Here is a 19,542-nt window from a genome sequence, read left to right as displayed (position 1 = left end):
CGTTAATCAACTTATAAATAGGATAAGACATAACATTAATGGAAGCCCATAAATCACACATGGCTTTTTCAATGCCTACATTACCTATCTCACAGGAAATAGCAAACATACCTTGGTCCTTGTATTTGGGCGGAACTTTCTTTTGCAGTACTGTGGAGACATTTTCTCCTACATTTACTTTTTCGTTACTTATTAACCTCCTCTTGCTAGTACACAATTCCTTAAGAAATTTTTCATAACGAGGGATTTGTTTGATAGCGTCGAGCAAAAGGATATTTACCTCTACCTTCCTGAACGTTTCGAGGATTTTTTTTTCCTTATTCTCTTTTTTATCCTTTGCGAGCCTCTCTGGAAAAGGAGGTGGCATCACAACTAGTTTCTAAATTTTTTATTCCGGTCTGGCTTTTAGATTAGAGATATGCTTTTCTCGTTCCTTGTCTTGCCCATTACTTTTGTTTGGAACTGTTTCTAAAACTTTTTCGCTAAGAAGAGTTATTGCACTTGCATTCTACCGAGGATTCGGCTCTGTCTGGGAAGGTAATTTACCTTGAGACTCCAAACGATTAATTGCCATCGAGAGTTTACTAACTTGATTAGTTAACTCTTGTATTGAGGCGTCTGTCATTTGTTGGTATTTTGCAGCATCGACGACAAGTCTCTCCATAATAGCTTCTAGAGATGTACTCGGCTTGGGTGGCGGTTGCGGTGGTTGCAGAGGTCTCAGTTGGTATGACAGATTATATCGGGGATTAACTCCGTAATTCAAGTTGGGATGATCCTTCCACCCGAGGTTGTAGGTGTTGGAGAAAGGATCATAGCATCTTTGCGGAGGTCCTAGAAAGCCTCCGACAGCGTCAACATGTGCCGTTAAATTTTCGTTAAGGATTGGGCACAAATCCGTTGGATGTTCAGATGTAGTACAAATTTCACACAGTTGGGTCAGATTCTTCTTTTCTGTAATCATAGATTGAACAATATTAGTAAGCTTATCCAATTTATCTTCTAAGGATGAAACGCTTACCCCATTAACCCATCTTGTAGGTTCTGAATTCGGCTGATACTGTTGAGAATTTGCCGCCATGGTGGATATCAATTCTCTTGCCTTTTGAGGAGTCATATTGACAAACGCCCCCCACTAGCTGCGTCAATCATTTTCATTTCCATAGGGAGCAAACCCTCGTAGAAATACTGAAAAAGTGATTACTCGGTCAAACCGTATTGAGGACAACTTGCACACAGTTTTTTGTATCACTCTCAATAGTCGTAGAGCGATTCACTCTCCATTTGGCGGATTCCCACTATGTCTCTCCTAAGTTCAGTTGCTTGCGATGCTGGGAAAAATCTGTCAAGAAAAACACGAGATAAGTCACCCCACGTTGTAATAGAACTGGGGGTAAGTAAAATAATCATTATCTTGCTGTATCAACTAAAGAAAAAGGAAAGACCCGAAGTTTAATTTTATATTCGGTTACTCCCTGCGGTTTCATGCTTGAGCAGATCATGTGGAATTCTCTCAAGTGGATGTGTGGGTTTTCGTTCTTCAAGCCTCGAAAAATGGGCAAAAGGTGAATCAAGTCTGACTTCAACTCGAACGAGGTTTCTCCGGCTGGATAGTTGATGCATAACGGTGTTTGCTCGTTTAGAGCAGTGGCTAGTTGACGAATGGTTTGGTTTGCCATCCTTTCTAGTTCACTGACTTCTGCTTCTTTTGTTTCAAAAAGTGGTTCGGTCTTAGGTTCAACCACTTCGACTTGTTTCTCATGTCGAATTGCCTCTGCTCAAATTACTTGGCTCAACCTTTCGACGTCGAATTCTAGGATCCCTTGTCCTAGCTCAACTTCTGTTTTACTTGTACGTTTAAGAGCTTCTGTCTCTTTTCGTCGTGCTCGTGCTGATTTCTCGATCTCTGGGTCGTATTCGAGATCTTCGGATGAAGATCTGCTCATGAAGATTATTTAAACAATTATAAGTGTTGCCAGCCCCTGACAACAGCGCCAAAACTGATGGGTGTCGATTCCACCAATATAAACCTACGCCTAATTTGTAATTTAAGCAGTATAGAGAGTAGGGTCGACCCCTCAGAGACTGGGTTTACTGAAATTGTTTCTCTTTCTCGACTAGATTTGTGTTTGGGCAGTTGTCGTGCCCAAGAAATTTTGGGGGGAGGATAAAATTGAAAACCTGGAACCTGAAATAAACTGGAAAAAAAACGTGAAAAGTAAAAGCTGGAAATAAAATAATAAAAATAGTTAAATAAATCTGAAGAAAATTTAATTAGACTAAGCTCAGCTTTAGGCTCGAGGTTTTCTCGTCTTTGAACCGATCCTCGAAATTAGATGAACCCCTCTTTTCTAATAAGTTAGTTATAGCTACCAAGGACGCCTCGGACACCAACTCTTCCTTGTGTAAATTAGTTATGGAACGTCCAATAACTAACCCTTACCGATCGAACAACCAACGAAACGTTCGTGATTTAGAATTCCGGCAGCTTTGCGTTCTAGAAGAGCCTAGCTCGAACCAATGCTCTCAACCGCGTGGGACATTTAAATCCGGTTACTACTTCCCTTGACGAAACCAAACAGAAATCCCCACTTGGCACGCCAATGTGTTCACGGAAAACCAATCAGACAATCGATCCTTTTGGAATTCCAATTGTACATCTAACCACTCTAACTCAAACGACGTCTTTTTGACTTAGTGTTGAACTGAATTTGTGAGTTGACAAAATCATACTCTTAATCCGGAGAAATAATAAGTATTGAAATTTAGGAGTTAAATTGTTCGGGTTCGTAACTCACGGGTTTTGACGAGGCTAACTCCGACCTAAAGCTGAAAATGAATTTAGTTAACTAAGGGTTGGGGCATGTTGGTATTGGATAAATTAAATAAGGTAAAAAAATGAGTGAAAAGGATGAGAGGCGTGATTAAGTATGAGGGCTGGAAATTTAGTAATATATTAAAGTGGGATGGTTAACTACTGGAAATGAAAAGGGAATTTGAAAAAGGAATTGCGAATGGTTTAAGTTGGTGGCTAACTAGGAATTAATAAATTGAAGAAAAAGAAACTAAAAACAACAAAATGCTACGTGAGAAATGAAGAAAAGATGAAAGCTTGATTTCTGACTTGATGATTAAAATGAACAAAGTAGTTCACTATTTATACTAGTGGCTTTGCTAAATTAAGAGCTAACTAGTCATAGAAAATCAAGGAAAAATATTCCATGATATAAAAAAAATCCCAACATAATCTCCCTCTAAGTCAACAAAAATTTCAACTAATTATATCTTGGAAAAATTCTGCTTTGGCCCTCCTTCTTTGCTTCTTTCTTCAATCTAGCCCAATTGTTTCATTTTTCTTCTATTTAGCCTCAAATTGCATCCCTGCACAAAATTCAACAAAAACATGGAAAAATTAGTGGTGCACTCTCATAAATTAACCAATTTAATTACATAAAATATGTAACTTTAGCATTTAATCAAGATTATCACATGGGGTTTAATATTTTTAAAATATTTTTTCATATGTAGTTATATTTTAGTCTAGTTTATAGTTTCTTAATATATATAAATATTTTAATTACATAATTACAAATATGTTTATATGCAAATATGAATTTTAAGTTTAATTGTGAATTCCATCCCTTCACTTTACAAAATTTGAGAAATTATTTTTTACTTTAATTTTTCAAAATTTGATTTTTGTAACTAAAGTGGGTAAAATAGGCCTAAGTTTGAAAGCATGCCAATGTCCATGTGATAATATAGTAAATAATAAATGGTGTTTTTGTTAATTTAAAATTTATGTATAAAATAATTAATTACAAATTAAATTACAGTATAAAAATTACTTTTACATTAGGTTATAATATACTATATAGTATTACATTATATAATAATATACAAAACACACATATATATATTAATATATTATAGATTATAACATAATATATTAATATATATTATATATTAAATGTTTCACATTTAAATTGATACGGAATTTTTAATCATATTCATTATCACAATATTTATATACATATAATTTTTTAAGATGTTAGATATGCATTCATTAAACATAAATAATACATATAAGATAATTTTCTATAATCGTATACTATAATAAGATCCATGATAAAATATAATATAGTTATAATATACAGGTTATACTATAAACAATGAAGTATCACATAGGTTGGATTGAGTTTAGGTTCATGCAAGACATCTAAATCAATTTTTTAAACTCGAATTCTGGTTTGGATAAAAAAAATGGGTATAACTTTTTGCTCAAGCCCAACCTAAATTAAGAAAGGTAAACCTAGGTCCGGCCCAGTCTCCCCATTGATATTTGATTTTTTTATATCAACTTTTTGTATAAAAACAAATTTAAAAACATAATACACTAAATACATTAAAAGAAATATTTCCTAACATATTCAAAATACATTGAATAACATCAAGATAATAGCAACTTAGCAAGCAAATACCACAACATAATCAACAATAAAACAGTAGTTGAAACAACAATAAAACAATATCTATACATCATTAAAACATGGAAACAACAGCAAAAAGTAGTAACAATATAGCAGCAAAACGCAATTGCAAATCAAACCCTAAAACAATAGCAACCCAGTAAAGGAAACATCGAAACACAACAAATATAATTAATATTTTGGGTTATTTAGTTGGTTAATTTTTCTAGATTTTGAGTAATGAGTTTAATTGTTATTAGGTTAGTGATTTAATGTACATATATATAATTATTATTTAACATATATAATTCATATAATTAATTTTTATAATAGAATATATATACATCCAAGCCGGGCTTGGGCCAAAGTAATCATTCACAATTTCTGTCATATATAGCAAACGAGCCTTAAATTTTGTTCAAGTCCATTTTCCAAATCTCGTATTTTTGTCCAAACCTTTTCATTTTTCAAGCGAACTTTCGGGCTTGGGCAAGTGGCCTAGTCCATGAGCAGCTCTAATATTATATTATGTAATAATACATATTATAGTCTTCACTTGTATGGAGTAGTGGTTAAAATTCTTGTCAAACACCCATTTGGCACAGGTTCAAACTATATTACCCCACCTCATTATTTTACAAGTAAAAAAAATTATTATAATATCAATGGTTATGTATAATTTAATAAATTAATGTATATTGGTTGAAAGAAATAGAAGAGAACTTCTAATTACAAGACTCTAATGAGAGTTTATCCTTATTCCAAATTGTTGAATATCATTCTCCAATATGGCTTGATCACACTATGGTGGTTCTACAAGGTAGCACTTCACATTCAAATATCCAATTAACATCTTCGCTATACAATCTGCAACATTGCTTTGCTCCCTCGAAACATGCTGAAATCTAACTTGCCAGCTCCTCGCGAGCATTGTATGAATTAGTCTAACTTTTGAAAGATTATTGTCAACTGCATACTCATTACTAACAACATCAATCAAGATAATGTTATCGCTTTCCACTTTGATTTGTACAAACCCTTCCTGCCAAGCAACAACAAGTCCATCATAAAGTGCCCTTATTTCCATTCGAAAAATTTTAGATCTGCTAATTATGATGCCAAAGCCAATTAACCATTTCCCCTAATGATCCCGAATCACACCACCCACAGCAACAGAGGATGTTTTCTTTGGGAAGCTACGATACCAAGCTATACTTGTTGCGATCAAATTAGTGTTGTTATGGCTAGTTCCTTTAAAAATAAAATTATTCCTATGCTTCCAAATCAACTAAGAAGCAATGGAAAATAGAGTTGGTCATTCTCCACTGACCATGAACTTATATGACTTGAGCAAGTTCATTTTAACTCAATCCTCCAAGGAAGAAGAAAAACAGGAAGACCAATCATGTCATGGTACCAAACATTTCCAAATTCCAATTGTATATGGACAGTCGTGGATTGCATGAAGCTTTGTTTCAACTAAAACACCATACCGTGTACAATAACCATCAATTGTCATTCTCCTCTTTACCCTTACCTCATTGGTAAAGAGACGATTTTGCAACAGAAGTTAAAGGAAAGTTCTCACTCTCCGAGGGGCAAATTTGTAACACTCCTCACCCATCTCCGTCGTCAGATCCGAGCTATAGGATGCTACAATAGAAAATAGGGACAATCACATACTATTTACTCAATAATATTCAATAATTCAATAAACACAAGTCAAGTCTATGTTTAACATGCATTTCGAACAAGTCCACATTTCAATTGAGCTTACAAAAGCTCTTAAATTGACTCGAAATCAGTTCAGGTCTATTTTAAAACTTTTACAAAAAGATAGGTCAAAAGACAAAACATGGGTCACATGACCATGTGGCCAAATCATATGACAGGCTGAGGCCGTGTGGAGCTGAACTACATAGCGATGTCTTCAAACTGTATACAAGATTGAACGTTGTGTAATGCAGGGTTACACGGCCATGTTGCCAGGTTGTAACAAATTGTGGCTGTGTCAATAATCCTGCATCTAATTTACCAGTAGCACACGATCGTGTGACAGACTGTGTAACATCAAAATAATCATTTTTCAAATGATGCAATCCAACCCTTACACAATACCAAAACACAAGTTTGAGTACATTATATCTTGCCTAAATCACTTCACAAACTCAATCCAAAACATGATATAATACATCCTAATAGTGCCTAACCAATATGTCATTTTGGCACCATCTCAACCAAATACCAAACATAAAAACTCAATCATACATACAAGCATGTATCATTATTATGCATTATTATGCAGTAGCATTATGTTCAATTATCTCATCTTCCGAGATTTCTACTAGATTAGCCTTGTCGTCCATATCCATAGCATTATCACTTGTTCATTCTAAAGTTCGAATGATGCCTTTGATCACCGTGAAAACCGCTACGGATTGTGTTTCCTTAGCACCTTCCTCCATGACTATAGATTCCAACTACATATGGTGTTGACCATGGTTCTCGCTCATACTATCCCAGGCACAATCATATTTGGTTCAATGTTCTCTTTCAAATGTTTTTTTTTTTATTTCACTGAATCAACCATTTTGATTGCTCAACTTTTTGAACCAGTCAGAGTTTTATCGACTCTAATCGCTTGAAAATAGAGAAGATAGTTGGGTTGCCTTTCGTTATTAATCTGCAAACTAGATCCATCATCAAAGGATGTAAAGCTCGACCCCGCTGAAGACTCACCCATCATGCTTGATGACTTTAATATTTTGACACTTACCCTGGACCCACCCGAGATAACAATGCTTTTTCCCTTTCCTTTATTATTCATTGACTTAAAAAAATTACTCTAACTCGACTTTCCTTCGATAGAAGTAGAATCGGTTCTTGGGAGGTTACCTTCCATACGTGCAACAAATTTCTCGGCATCAATCAAGCCAACAGAATCATCTTCTCCTTCATTCTTGCCTAAGTTCCCATAAGCACCCCAAATTTGGAACCACCGACAACCTTACCAATAACCATGAGACTTTTATTCACCGTCGTTTTGGAAGACTGTCGCTGCCTCCTTTCCACTAACATCCATAGACCAAATCGTTCTTCCTCCACCCTCTTGTGTATCTCATCAGTTTTGGATTTGGGTTGTTCATTCATCTCACATTCCTTGGTCTTAGCGAAAGGGTGATGCGAACGAAAGTCTTTGTTATGACCAAACTACCCACAACCAGAACAAACATTGGGCAATGACTCATATTTGACCTGTTGCATCTTCCCAACAATCTTGAGTTTCGAGATTAACGATTTGCTTAAATAAATACAGACAACTAGTCTAGCAAATCGTCCTCAAACTCCATTATTCATTTTATGATCAATTTTCAACACTGGGCCAATCATCTCCCCAATTGCTTTGAGCAAATATTGGTTATACAAACCTTCAGGAAGGCCTAGCAATCAAACCCAAACTATTAAACTTTAAGGGTGATCTTCTGATGTTGAGAAAGACGGTGGCCATGGACGGACCGTAAGGTATTAGCCAAAGACAGTCCATGATCCCTTTGTCAAAGTATTGGAGTAACCTTTTCATCTTGGAATTTGACCAGGTAATAGTCATTTTCCAAATCCATCAACTAAAATGGTTTCGTTGTTTTCCACAGACCTTGCACTTTGTTAACTGAAGTAGGAAAACCTATTTTACGACCCAACAGTTTAATAATAACCGAAAGTATCATACGTCTCTCAATGAACCAATTAAATCGATCCAAAAAATGAATAGAAGGTACTCCATCCACAGCTTCAGTGATAACATCGCCTTCAAATAGTTCAGAATTTTCATCTTCTCTAACTGTTTGGGTTTTGGGAACTGATCCAATGAGTTCTTCTTTGAAGGACACTTTTTTGTCCATCAAAAACATCCATTTTGACACCATTTTCATTCACAATGTGATCCTCCGAGTTCGATGAGTTAGACGGACGTTGACGAGCTTTCTTGGTCGTACGACTAATGCCATCTTTTGACGGTACAAGATGAGAACCAATGGTAAAATCACCTACAGAGGTGTGCATGGGTCGGGTTTAGGCTGGCTTCAACTAAAAATGTAGTTCCATTTGCCAGGCTCAAGCCTGGCACAGTCCGAAAAATGAGTTTAAAATTTTGCCCAAGCCCGATCCAGATAAAAATATTAAAACCCGAGCCCATCCATATTAATTTTTATATTATTTTTATATAATTTTAATATATATATATAATACATCAAAAATACTAAAAATATCGAAATAAATATTTCCTTACAAATTGAAAATAAATTTTAAAAAATATGTATACTTAAATAACACTAAGATAGACGCAACTTAACAAGCAAATGCCTCTAAAATAATAACAAAATTAACAAATGTCTTTAAAATAATAACAAAATTAATAATAAAATAAGTTTTATACAATATCCAAACAAAAACAACAAAATAATAGCAACATAATATTAAAATGGTAGCAAAATAGGGAGAAAACAATAAGAAAATAATATTAAAAAAACAAATTTTTTTGTCCTTTAGTGAATTCAGGCCGGGCCGGGCCCGGGCCAAAAAAACGTTACCCTAGGCCTGGCCTGTTTTTTAAACTGGCATTATTTTTTTTGTCCAAACTCATTTTTCGGGCCTATATTTTTACCCAAACCCTCCCACATTTCGAGCCAAGCCGGGTGGCTCGACCCATGAACAGGTCTAAGAGAGATTCGCCTTTAACAATTTTGAACACCTTCCCCATGTTATTAAAATTTAAATATCATATAATAATATTAACTATGTTTACAAAATTTATATACATATTATATAATCATAAATATTACATATAATATAGAATTTTATTTATGTTATATAAAATATTTCTATTATAATAAAATATTTATATAACATTTCAACTTTTTATTTGGATTGTTTTATCATTACGTCAAAGAAAAATTAATTATCACGTCCTACTCAATTCGACTAATTTGACCGTATCCGGGTTTGGAATAATTTGAGCTCAAAATTATCTGAATCCAAAAGGGACCAAGCTTGAGAAAACTTGAGCCTAAAAAAATTTGAACTCGATAAGGTCCTAGCCTAAGTTCACGTGTTTATTAAAAATTGGACTAACTTCTCAATTTTCATAAAATACAAGACCAAAATTTGACAAATTAAAGTAAAATGGCTAACATCTTAATTTTTCTAAACTAGAGAGAGAATTTAGAAAGGATAAAATTGAAATTGCACATAAATTTTGATTCAACGTACAGTTTAATACATTAACTTTGATTTGGTGCAATTATATACATAAAACTTTTATGATTCAAATTTTTACTTCAATTTATTTTAATGTAATTATTTGTACATGCTACATATAAATTTATTTTATTTTATATCAATTTGTCTAAGCGCGATATACATATTGTTATTAGTTGTGTCGAACAGAAACACGCCAATTTTAAAAAATACCCAATTTTAATTAAAATGAAACTTAAATGACTTGATATGGCTCAAAACTGAAATTTGATCCTATTTTCCGCCATGAGTATAGCTGATTAGGGGTGAGCAAAACTCGATTCGACTCGAAAAATCGAAAAAAAATTCGAATTTCGAGTTAAACGAAATAGTTATTCGAGTTAATCGAGTATTCGAATCAACTCGATTTTTTTTCGAATTTCGAGTTCGAATCGAGTTGAGTTTTCGAATTCGAATAACTCAAATAATTCGAATAATTCGAATATCAAACTATAATATTTTACATTTTTACCCCAAACTCCCAAACCTTTTTACTTTTCCCTCAAAACTTTTACTCCTTCCCACTTTTCCCCCAAAACTTTTACTCTCCTCCCCTCCCCTCCCCTCCCAACCCCCCAATCTACCCAAAATCCATTTCCCACCAAAATTTTACTCTTCCATTTATTTTTTCTCAAAATTTTACTCCCAAAAACCCTCAAAACCTTTTATTTTCCCCCAAAATTTTTACTCCCTCCCACTTTTCCCCTAAAACTTTTATTCCATTCCCATCCCACCTCCAATCTATCCCAAACCCTCCCCCCTCCAATTTTTTTTTTAAATATTTTCCCTCCAAAATTTTACTCCCCCTATTTACTTTCCCTCAAATTTTTATTCCCCAAAACTTTTATTTTTCCCCTAAACTTTTACTTCTCACCCTTTACTCTCAAATAAAAAATCAAAATTATCCAAAAAAAATACTAAACATAAATAGTAATAATTTTATTTATATCTACTATTTATATTATTAAATTAAATTTCTCATTTTCTATTATTTATATTATTGAATTGTTTAGTCATATTGAATATTTATATTAAAATTGAATTATTAATTATGCCATAAAATATTCGTGTTAGAATTTTATATTGGTATTAATTTCACATTTTATTTTATAATAACTTTTATTAAAAATCATATTTTTACATTTAATATATTTTTAATTCTAAAATACATAGTGACAAGAATCAAAATAATTGAAACAACTAAGCAAGCAAAGAAGCTAACCAATATATAAAAATTAATAAATAAATTATGAAGTGATGAAAGTTAATAAAAAAATTGATTAATGTGGACAAATTTTATTACGATGGGCGACAATGGTTACAAGGACCCAAAATTATTTTTTAAAATTTAACTCGAACAAATATAATCGATTCGGTTTGATTCGAATTCCAACTCACGCGACTCAATTCGAGAAAACTTCAAATAAAGTTAGGATGATAAAATGAGATTCGAAAACTCGATTAACTCAAAAATTTTCGATTCGATTCGATTCGATTCGATTGAATGCTCACCCCTATAGCTGATTTTTTTTAATTCTAATTTTAGTATTTAACATTTGAGTTGATGATGATATTCAGATAATGATGACAGAGAGACTTTACAAGATATCATCAACAATACTATTCTTAATGCCGTGGTCATACAGCCTAACAGGTTGTTTGGTTGGGGGGAATAGGAATGCATTCCCCCCTATTCTGCCGGCCCACCACCAAATGGGCGCATGGTTACCCGTAATGCTATTACGTCCCGAATCCATTCCATCCCTAATACGCCCACATCCCGTAATAGGCATTCCCCCATTGAGCGTCGATTAGGGATTACTTACCTGTTTCTTATTTTCGTTTCCTTTTTTTGCCCTCATCGATTTCTGCTTCTTCTTCCATCGATATTGCAGAGGTAATTTCTGCTTCTTCTTCCATCGATTTCTGCTTCTTCTTCCATCGTTTTCTTATTTGGTGGCCCGTACGGGTCGTCTTCAGCAAAGGTATGAGGCTGGTTTTCGCCTTGTCGTTGGGTATGTTTTTTGTTATGATTATTTGCTTAATCTGTGTAATGCAGATGTGGAAGATATGTTTGCATGTGGCTTTTGAGAATTTTGATTGATCAATTTTTGGTTCTTTGTATCTTTTTGAATGGTGTTGTTTCTGTTATTGGAATGTTTATTATTTGTTTAATCTGTGTAATGCAGATGTGGAATGTTTGTAAATCATACCAAGTAGATCATAAAGACTATTTTCCATTTTATTTCCAGTTTCGATTTCAATTCCAAACCAAAGCAAAAAGAAGAAAAATGGCCACGAATCCTGCCCTAGAACCCGAGATCGGACCCGATGGACTCGCTAGGGAAGCTCCTGTCATCGCCTACACTGAGAAGGTCACTTCTCTTTCTCCTCTCTTCTTTTTGTGTTGCGTTATTACTCTGCTGAAAATGTCATGGCGAATTCTTATGGTTTTTTTCTTCTGTGGGGGCAGATAATCGAAGAAGAGCGGGTTCAACTCAAGAAGTATGTTCATTTTGTTAATTTTAAATTTCTATTTTTGTATGTGTGCTTTTTTTGATAATTTATTTTTCACTTGCCTTAGTTCAATTGTTGTAAACCTGACTTATATGGACGACTCTGTTCAGTGCTGGGATTTAATCCAGTAATAGTAAGGAGAGTGTTCTTCTAGTCCTGCATTGCAATGCACGATGAGTGTATATATAAGTTTTCTATAAATGGTCAGCCTTTGAAGAATTACCTTAAATCCTTACTATAATTCTAATCTAGAGGGATAAGAAGTGATTTGTGCTGGTGCATTAACTTTCATGTGAGTTTGATACTACTTAAAACTTTAATTTAGGGTCTGTTTGATTGCCAGTAAAATATTTTCCGTAAAATGATTTCGGGAAAATATTTTACTTTTCTGTAAAATGATTTACTGGAAAATATTTTCTGGTGTTTGATTGAATCTGTGTAAAATATTTTCGGCTGTTTGGAAGATTTCCTGTAAATATTTTTCGAAAAAATTGTTTTTACATATATTGATATATATTAATAAATTTTTATATTTTAAATTATTTTTACATATATTGCAATGATTTATTTATAATAATACTCAATTATTAAGCTACAATATTAATCGTTATAAATTGAAAAAAACTAATATCAAATAAATTGTTTGTAATTGTGTTAAAAAAAACAAGTATTGAATAATTAAAAAAATAAGTTACTGGAAAATCGATAAACAGAAGCAATTTTCTACCGGAAATGAAGGAAGGAATGAAGGAGGCGATAGAGAGGAGAGCACGGAAAATGTCTTACGGAAATTGAAAGGGTAAGACATTTTCCCTAAAATGTAACTCATTTTCCCTTGTTTTGGAGTTCATTTTCCAAATGGAAAATGTTTTCCGCCAATCAAACGCTGGAAAAGTTGGAAATGATTTTCCGGAAAATCAATTCATTCAATCAAACAGACCCTTAGTCCTAAATCTTAATTGAATTTACAGCTTCACTAAGTCTTATTATTCAAATCTGAAACAGATTCGAATTGCACTTGCTTAGAAGCTCTGACATTTCTTTTGTGTCAGGATTATCTTTTACGTATATGTATTGACAAAAAGTTCAATATGACAATTTTTATTTACTCACTTAATTAATCAAGTTTAAGAAAGCTCTTTTGTTTATTTTCTTGGGATTCAGTTATTAAAATATAACAATTTAAAGTACAAAAAGAATTCTGTTTGTATCTTGGAACTTTTTTATCTAGTCTGTAGCATTTACTTGTACAAATTAAGGTTGAAAGAGGATTGTGCTTTATATGGTTGTCATTTCCCTTCTCTTTAATGTTCTTTCAGTTTGTTTCTCGTGATTTCAATTGCTGGAGATTTTATCTGATCTCTATTGATTCACACTTCCAGATACATAGAAGAAAACTATTCTAAAATACGTGATGTTGAAAGAGAACTAGCAAATCTTATAATGGAGATGAAACTCACTGCTGGGCCCAAAAAAGCAGGTTGATGTGCTGCTGCCTGTATAAATATTTTTTCATTTATATGTATTTTTCTACAATGGGGTGATTCGTACATGGTATGATGTGTGGTACATACTTTCAGCCCTTGAACATATGAGAAAGAAAATCGAAATGTCAACTGAGAGAATACGTATTGCGAAGCAGAAGGAAGAACAAGCACGAAAGGTTTGTTGCATTCTCTCTCTCTCTCTCTGGTAGATTCTGGAATTTACTTATACATGATAATTATGGTTGCATTTGAATTAATTAAGGCCTGAATTGGTTTTTTGGGACTTGCTACTGAATAATTTTTCAGTTTCTTTTACAATCCATTTTACTAGCAAGTATAGTGCCCCGTGTCTTTAGTTTTATTGCAGCTCTTTAATATGTATTTCAGATTTGGGAAGCAGCATTGAAGGCTTTGAATGATGATGAAGCACTTAAGCAGAAGTTATGTGAGGACTTAAAAAATCTGGTATACTTCTTTGCTGTAGGTGGATAAGCTTGCATTATTGCACTGTACTAAATTGATTCTTTCATTTGATAGGTTCAAGAAAGCAGTAACTCCCAGTTTGCTCGACTTGAGGAATTGAAAAGGCGATTGGAAGCTCTGAACCCAAGTAGGCCATCCGCTTTGTCTAGTCATGTGAGCTTTCTTTTTATTCTTTCTTATTACACTACAAGTAGTCCATGTAGTATCCAATACTTATATGGTGTTCTAGGAGAAGATAACTTCTTTAGAACAGTCATTAAAATAAGCATGTCACCAGATAAAAATTGGTTTTCTGTTATTGTGTGCTCTGCTTTTTAATTTTCTATTGCTGACCATTTTTGCAAACTGGATTGATAAGGAGGTGTCATATCAAAATGGAAAAGATATTCATGTGTTTGAGCGTTTACTTGTCCTCATCGTGACATTGAGAGCTTGACATCACGATGTCACTCACTATTTTCAAAAGGTCCAAAAGGTGCCAAAAAATCACAACCTGAATCAATTAAATTTGTCTCATTTCAACCAGATCAACTATTATATAAAATTCATATACACTAAACCAACCATTTATGTACTTTAAATTTAAACATTTATAATACAAAATCGACTCAAAACCTAGTAAATGTCAATTATCAAAGCAAAAGGGACTATAAGAACATTGTTGAGTCGAGTGTCGCAGTTTGGAAGTTGGATCACTTCTCGTAACCTTGAGGTCCACCTATGCTTGTGCAAAGAATAAACAAACCGCACAACATTAACATAATAAGAATATAACCGATGCATAATTCAATTTTAACCAATTCAAACAATGTATTCATGATTCATATGCTAATTTCATTCACTATCTCATTTAGCAATTCAATAAAAACATGACATGACAAATTTTCTACCATTAAGGATGTATGTGATACCATTTGATTATACCAATATCACATTTCTTTATCGAATCTACTGATTCGTTAAGTTTCCATATCGACCCTCCAAGCTTTTATAAACCGATTCGCATAGTCTCTTACGTGCTACTGATAATCACATATCACATATATGCATTAGTAGTACTATTTCATATTATCAAATCAATTCAAATATCATTTAATCGATTCAAATTTTATTATTTTAAATTATATTTTATAGTATTATATATTATGATTTTAGTAAATTCTAAGAATATTTAATATCAATAATTTTATTAAATTATATATTTTATTAAATTATATTTAAAATAATTAATTTAAATTATATTTTATAGTATTATATATTATGATTTTAGTAAATTCTAAGAATATTTAATATTAAGAATTTTATTAAATTATATATTTTATTAAATTATATTTTTAATAATAATTATTTTATATTATATTTTATAGTATTATATATTATGATTTTAGTAAATTCATTTAAGAATATTTAATATTAAGAATTTTGTTAAATTATATATTTTTATTAAATTATATTTAATAAAAATATTTTAAATTATATTTTATAGTATTATATATTATGATTTTATTAAATTAGTATAAGAATATTTAATATTAAGAATTTTATTAAATTATATATTTTATTAAATTATATTTAATAATAATTATGTTAAATTATATTTTATAGTATTATATATTATGATTTTAGAAAATTCATATAAGAATATTTAATATTAAGAATTTTATTAAATTATATATTTTATTAAATTATATTTAATAATAATTATGTTAAATTATATTTTATAGTATTATATATTATGATTTTAGAAAATTCATATAAGAATATTTAATATTAAGAATTTTATTAAATTATATATTTTATTAAATTATATTTAATAATAATTATGTTAAAATATGATTAAATTATTTATTATTTATATTAATAATCTTATTAAAATTTAATAACAATAACAATAATCATCTACCTAAAAAAAATTCTGCTAAGGGTATTCTAGTCATTTTAGTTTTTTTTCTTATGCTATTACAACATCATTCCATTCAACCAAACACAATAATACTATTACGCCTCTATTCCATTGCATTCAACCAAACAATTAAATTACTATTATACCTCTATTCCATTACAGCTCTATTCCATTATACCTCTATTTCATTACAGCTCTATTCCATTACAGCGAACCAAACGTGCCATAAATCTCCGGAACATACCTATGAGCTTTAGACTACCATATTTGCTAAGCATTTTATGATGGCAGATAAAATTCAGTGCTACATCGATTGTGTTGCGCTAGTAGCTTCCGACACTATCCACCCTCATCTTATTTTTTTCCTTATTTATTTTTCATTGACATTGCCCATGCATGCTGGCTGATTTGTTCTATAAATTGACCACCTTCATACTTAGATTTTGTTAGGTTCATTTGCTTGATGGCCGTGCAAGTGTTGATTCAGCTAGACAAATTTGGTCAGGTAAAATATGCAAAGCTTAAATACTGAGAGCATGAGAGTTTAGTTTTTTAATGTGAACAAGTTTTTTCCTTGCACGATTAGATCAATTAATGAAAACTAGCAGTGATGTTGACAGTCACGTAGCTGCTTGACACCCATTTTTAAAGATGCTTAAAGCACCCGTTGATATGATTGCATTTACAGCAATTTCATTTGGTTTATCATATGCGGGTTCTTGCAATAAGGTTGCACAGGCTATTATATTTGCTTTAATGGCCTAAATTGAATCAGAATTGGGGGAGCCCCTAATCGGCTTCTGCCTCTTTGCGACACTGCTTTCAAGTGCCAACGCTGGAACAGGGAGTGTTTAAAGATGATCTCTTAAATTCCTTAAAATGCTGTTAAAGTTGGAACTTGTATACATGATATCAGAACTGTTTTATATTCAGGTCCAAAACCTTCTTTGTCGTTGTCAGCATCTTGAAAAGAATTGAACTGTTTTACTTCAAGGTGTGAAGCTTGAATATGCACTTCTAGTCATGTAAATATTTCTATTCAATCAGCTTCCAATCATGTATGACTAATATTCGGAGGATTGGAGCACGTTTAATGAATTTAAAATAGTTCTCCCTCCTAAGAGAGTGTCATATGTATATATAGCTGATATTCTCATCGGGCAGATGAGGAGCCAAGCCAAGTTGAATTTCCTAAGTTTTGAAACCATACCATCATTTCGTTCTATTGCCTTCCCTAGCTCAAAGACATTTGAGTACAAAAATGTACCACAAATGATTGATTGGTGTTAACCAATAACATCACCAATCTTTGCATTTGTTTTATTTGTTGGAGGGGCAGCTTTATCATAGAGATACGGGCAATCTCGGCGAGGTGGGAAAAAACCCCCCAAGATGTAAACACCTTGAAATTGGATGGGAAAATGTTTCACGGGTGTTCTAAAGTTATAACCTGAACGCATTCAGCATTCATCCCGACGAACCAATAATATCACCAATGAGAAAATCAAAGTGAACAACAGCTTTCTTATTGCATTTAACTTTTTCAACTTTAAGCTGATGATAGTCATAACATAAACAAGAAGCAAAAGAGAATCAAACTCGATTTCACAATGAAATATGTCCAATACTAATAAGTACTACCGCAATCTCAAAGGACTGATCATGACACAATACCAAGCCAAGAATCAAGCCCAACGGTTACTTTTTAAAAAGTATTAACTTCCTAGAAATATATATATATTCAATCATTCACTCACATTAAACAAAGCCCCTAATTCATGCCCTGGTCAGGAACAGTAACAAGCTCATATTCAACTAAAGAAAGATTGTTATCTTCTTTAACTGCGAATTTAGCAGGTTCCGTTACCTCGATCCGTCCCCATTTGTCAACTGCTAACCTCATTGTTGTTCGCTTGAACATAACAATCTTAGCATTACGTAAAATCACGGTTGCACCTTTTGTCATAAGATCAACTGCATCACCAACATCAAAATCATGATATTACATAGGTACTTGTTTAGTTTTAAGAAGTACTAAGCAGCTTAATTGAATTAAGTCTTGCAGTCAGAATTCTTTCCTTCAAAATACTACTCTGTTCTAGACTACTAAAATAGTCCCCAAAATAGAAATAGAAAAGACAAAATGTCTATACAAAGTAAAACCAACTTGGTTTATTATGAAATATAGGCTGACCCAATAAAACGCAGAGCAAATAAAATCGATCTAAACACAGAGGCTATAAATTTCTATGAAACTAGTATATACTTATAGATAGAGAAAAATAAATACCTTGTTCGTTGCGTGCGGTGAAGATGATGGTGCCAGTCTCGTCCCCAACGACGCACTCAGCGATCCGGGCCGGAGGGACAGGTCGAGAAAGGAGGGCACGGGACCTGTTGGGCCTGGCGGAAGTCTTGACTGGGGTCATCTCCACCACTTTGACGATCAAAGTGTGCCCACTAGTACCGGGCTTCAAATCCTCCACTTTCACGAACACCGGCTTTCTCTTCGCGTTCACCTGTCCCGTCGCAGTCGCCATTCCTCAAATCCAAAGATTTGGCGTTGTCTAAAACCCTATACCCCAAACCGCAAATGCAAACCCTAGGAATATCTCTAACGGTTTTTATGGGAGGGCAGAATGGGCATAAACAATTAGCGAAGATTTAGGGTTTCTAAGAAATTTAGGAATTTGGGTGACCCGATCATTAATATATATACGGTGGTGGAAGGTTTATTGAATTTTACACGTGTTTGAATTGTATTGGTGTTTAAGGTCAACGATGCCGGGGAGACCGAGACTTTTCCCCTTCTCCAAGGGGTTTCAGTCATTACTGCCGTACAACTAACTACTTACTCGTTAAGTTAGTTTTTGCTTTTATTTTTTTTTATAATTAATAAATACTTTTACTCCTTGAGAATTTAAATTATTAATTTCAAAATAAGAAATTGAAAACAATGTTAATGTGATTTTTTTTTGTAAATTTTGAAAGCTTATATATATATATTTTTTAAAAACTTTAACTATATTAATTTATAATGAGAAAATAAATACATTTTTAAAAAATAAAATGCTATACATGATTAATAAACCCTAAACCCATTTTATAAATTAATTGTCATGTGTTACTTATGTTTTAATACCCTCAATTCATGTCTTCTTATATTGGTAATAATATCGAAACCAATCAAGCTAAAATGAATTGACAATCTGTATTTATATTTATACTTTGAATGAATTGGACTCGTAAAATTTGCTAGCAATTTATTGATTTTCTTTTTCCTTTTTGGATGATAAGCGCAACATTTTCTACAAATATATTCTTAATATTCATGGAAATTTAACTTGTTGAAAGGTAGAGGATATGAAGGAAAGAATCATCCATCAATCTT

General features: G+C 32.6%; 2 protein-coding genes across 3 annotated transcripts; one reads left to right on the top strand and one right to left on the bottom strand.

The window, feature by feature from the left end:
• Positions 1–11,482: 11,482 nt before the first annotated feature.
• Positions 11,483–14,661, top strand: LOC105780437 (uncharacterized). 2 transcript variants are annotated; one of them, XM_052629924.1, is made up of 7 exons: positions 11,483–11,658; positions 12,014–12,136; positions 12,235–12,266; positions 13,661–13,758; positions 13,859–13,941; positions 14,153–14,230; positions 14,303–14,661. In XM_052629924.1, exons 2-7 carry the CDS (start codon positions 12,053–12,055, stop codon positions 14,564–14,566), a joined length of 639 nt encoding a protein of 212 aa, XP_052485884.1. In that variant the 5' UTR covers positions 11,483–11,658; positions 12,014–12,052; the 3' UTR covers positions 14,567–14,661. The 2 variants fall into 2 exon arrangements, with proteins under 2 accessions (XP_052485884.1, XP_052485883.1); XM_052629923.1 differs by having other exon boundaries at positions 11,951–12,136.
• Positions 14,662–17,661: 3,000 nt separating this feature from the next.
• LOC105780436 (uncharacterized protein At4g28440) lies at positions 17,662–18,838 on the bottom strand. The gene is made up of 2 exons (XM_012604766.2): positions 18,442–18,838; positions 17,662–18,125 (listed from the first exon to the last, which is right to left on the bottom strand). Exons 1-2 carry the CDS (start codon positions 18,689–18,691, stop codon positions 17,923–17,925), a joined length of 453 nt encoding a protein of 150 aa, XP_012460220.1. The 5' UTR covers positions 18,692–18,838; the 3' UTR covers positions 17,662–17,922.
• Positions 18,839–19,542: the final 704 nt, after the last annotated feature.

This window comes from Gossypium raimondii, chromosome 4 (assembly GCF_025698545.1).
Source record: "Gossypium raimondii isolate GPD5lz chromosome 4, ASM2569854v1, whole genome shotgun sequence".
Classification (NCBI taxonomy): domain Eukaryota; kingdom Viridiplantae; phylum Streptophyta; class Magnoliopsida; order Malvales; family Malvaceae; genus Gossypium; species Gossypium raimondii.
Note: the sequence above shows the minus strand (reverse complement) of the source record. Positions and strands in the feature narration are given on the sequence as shown.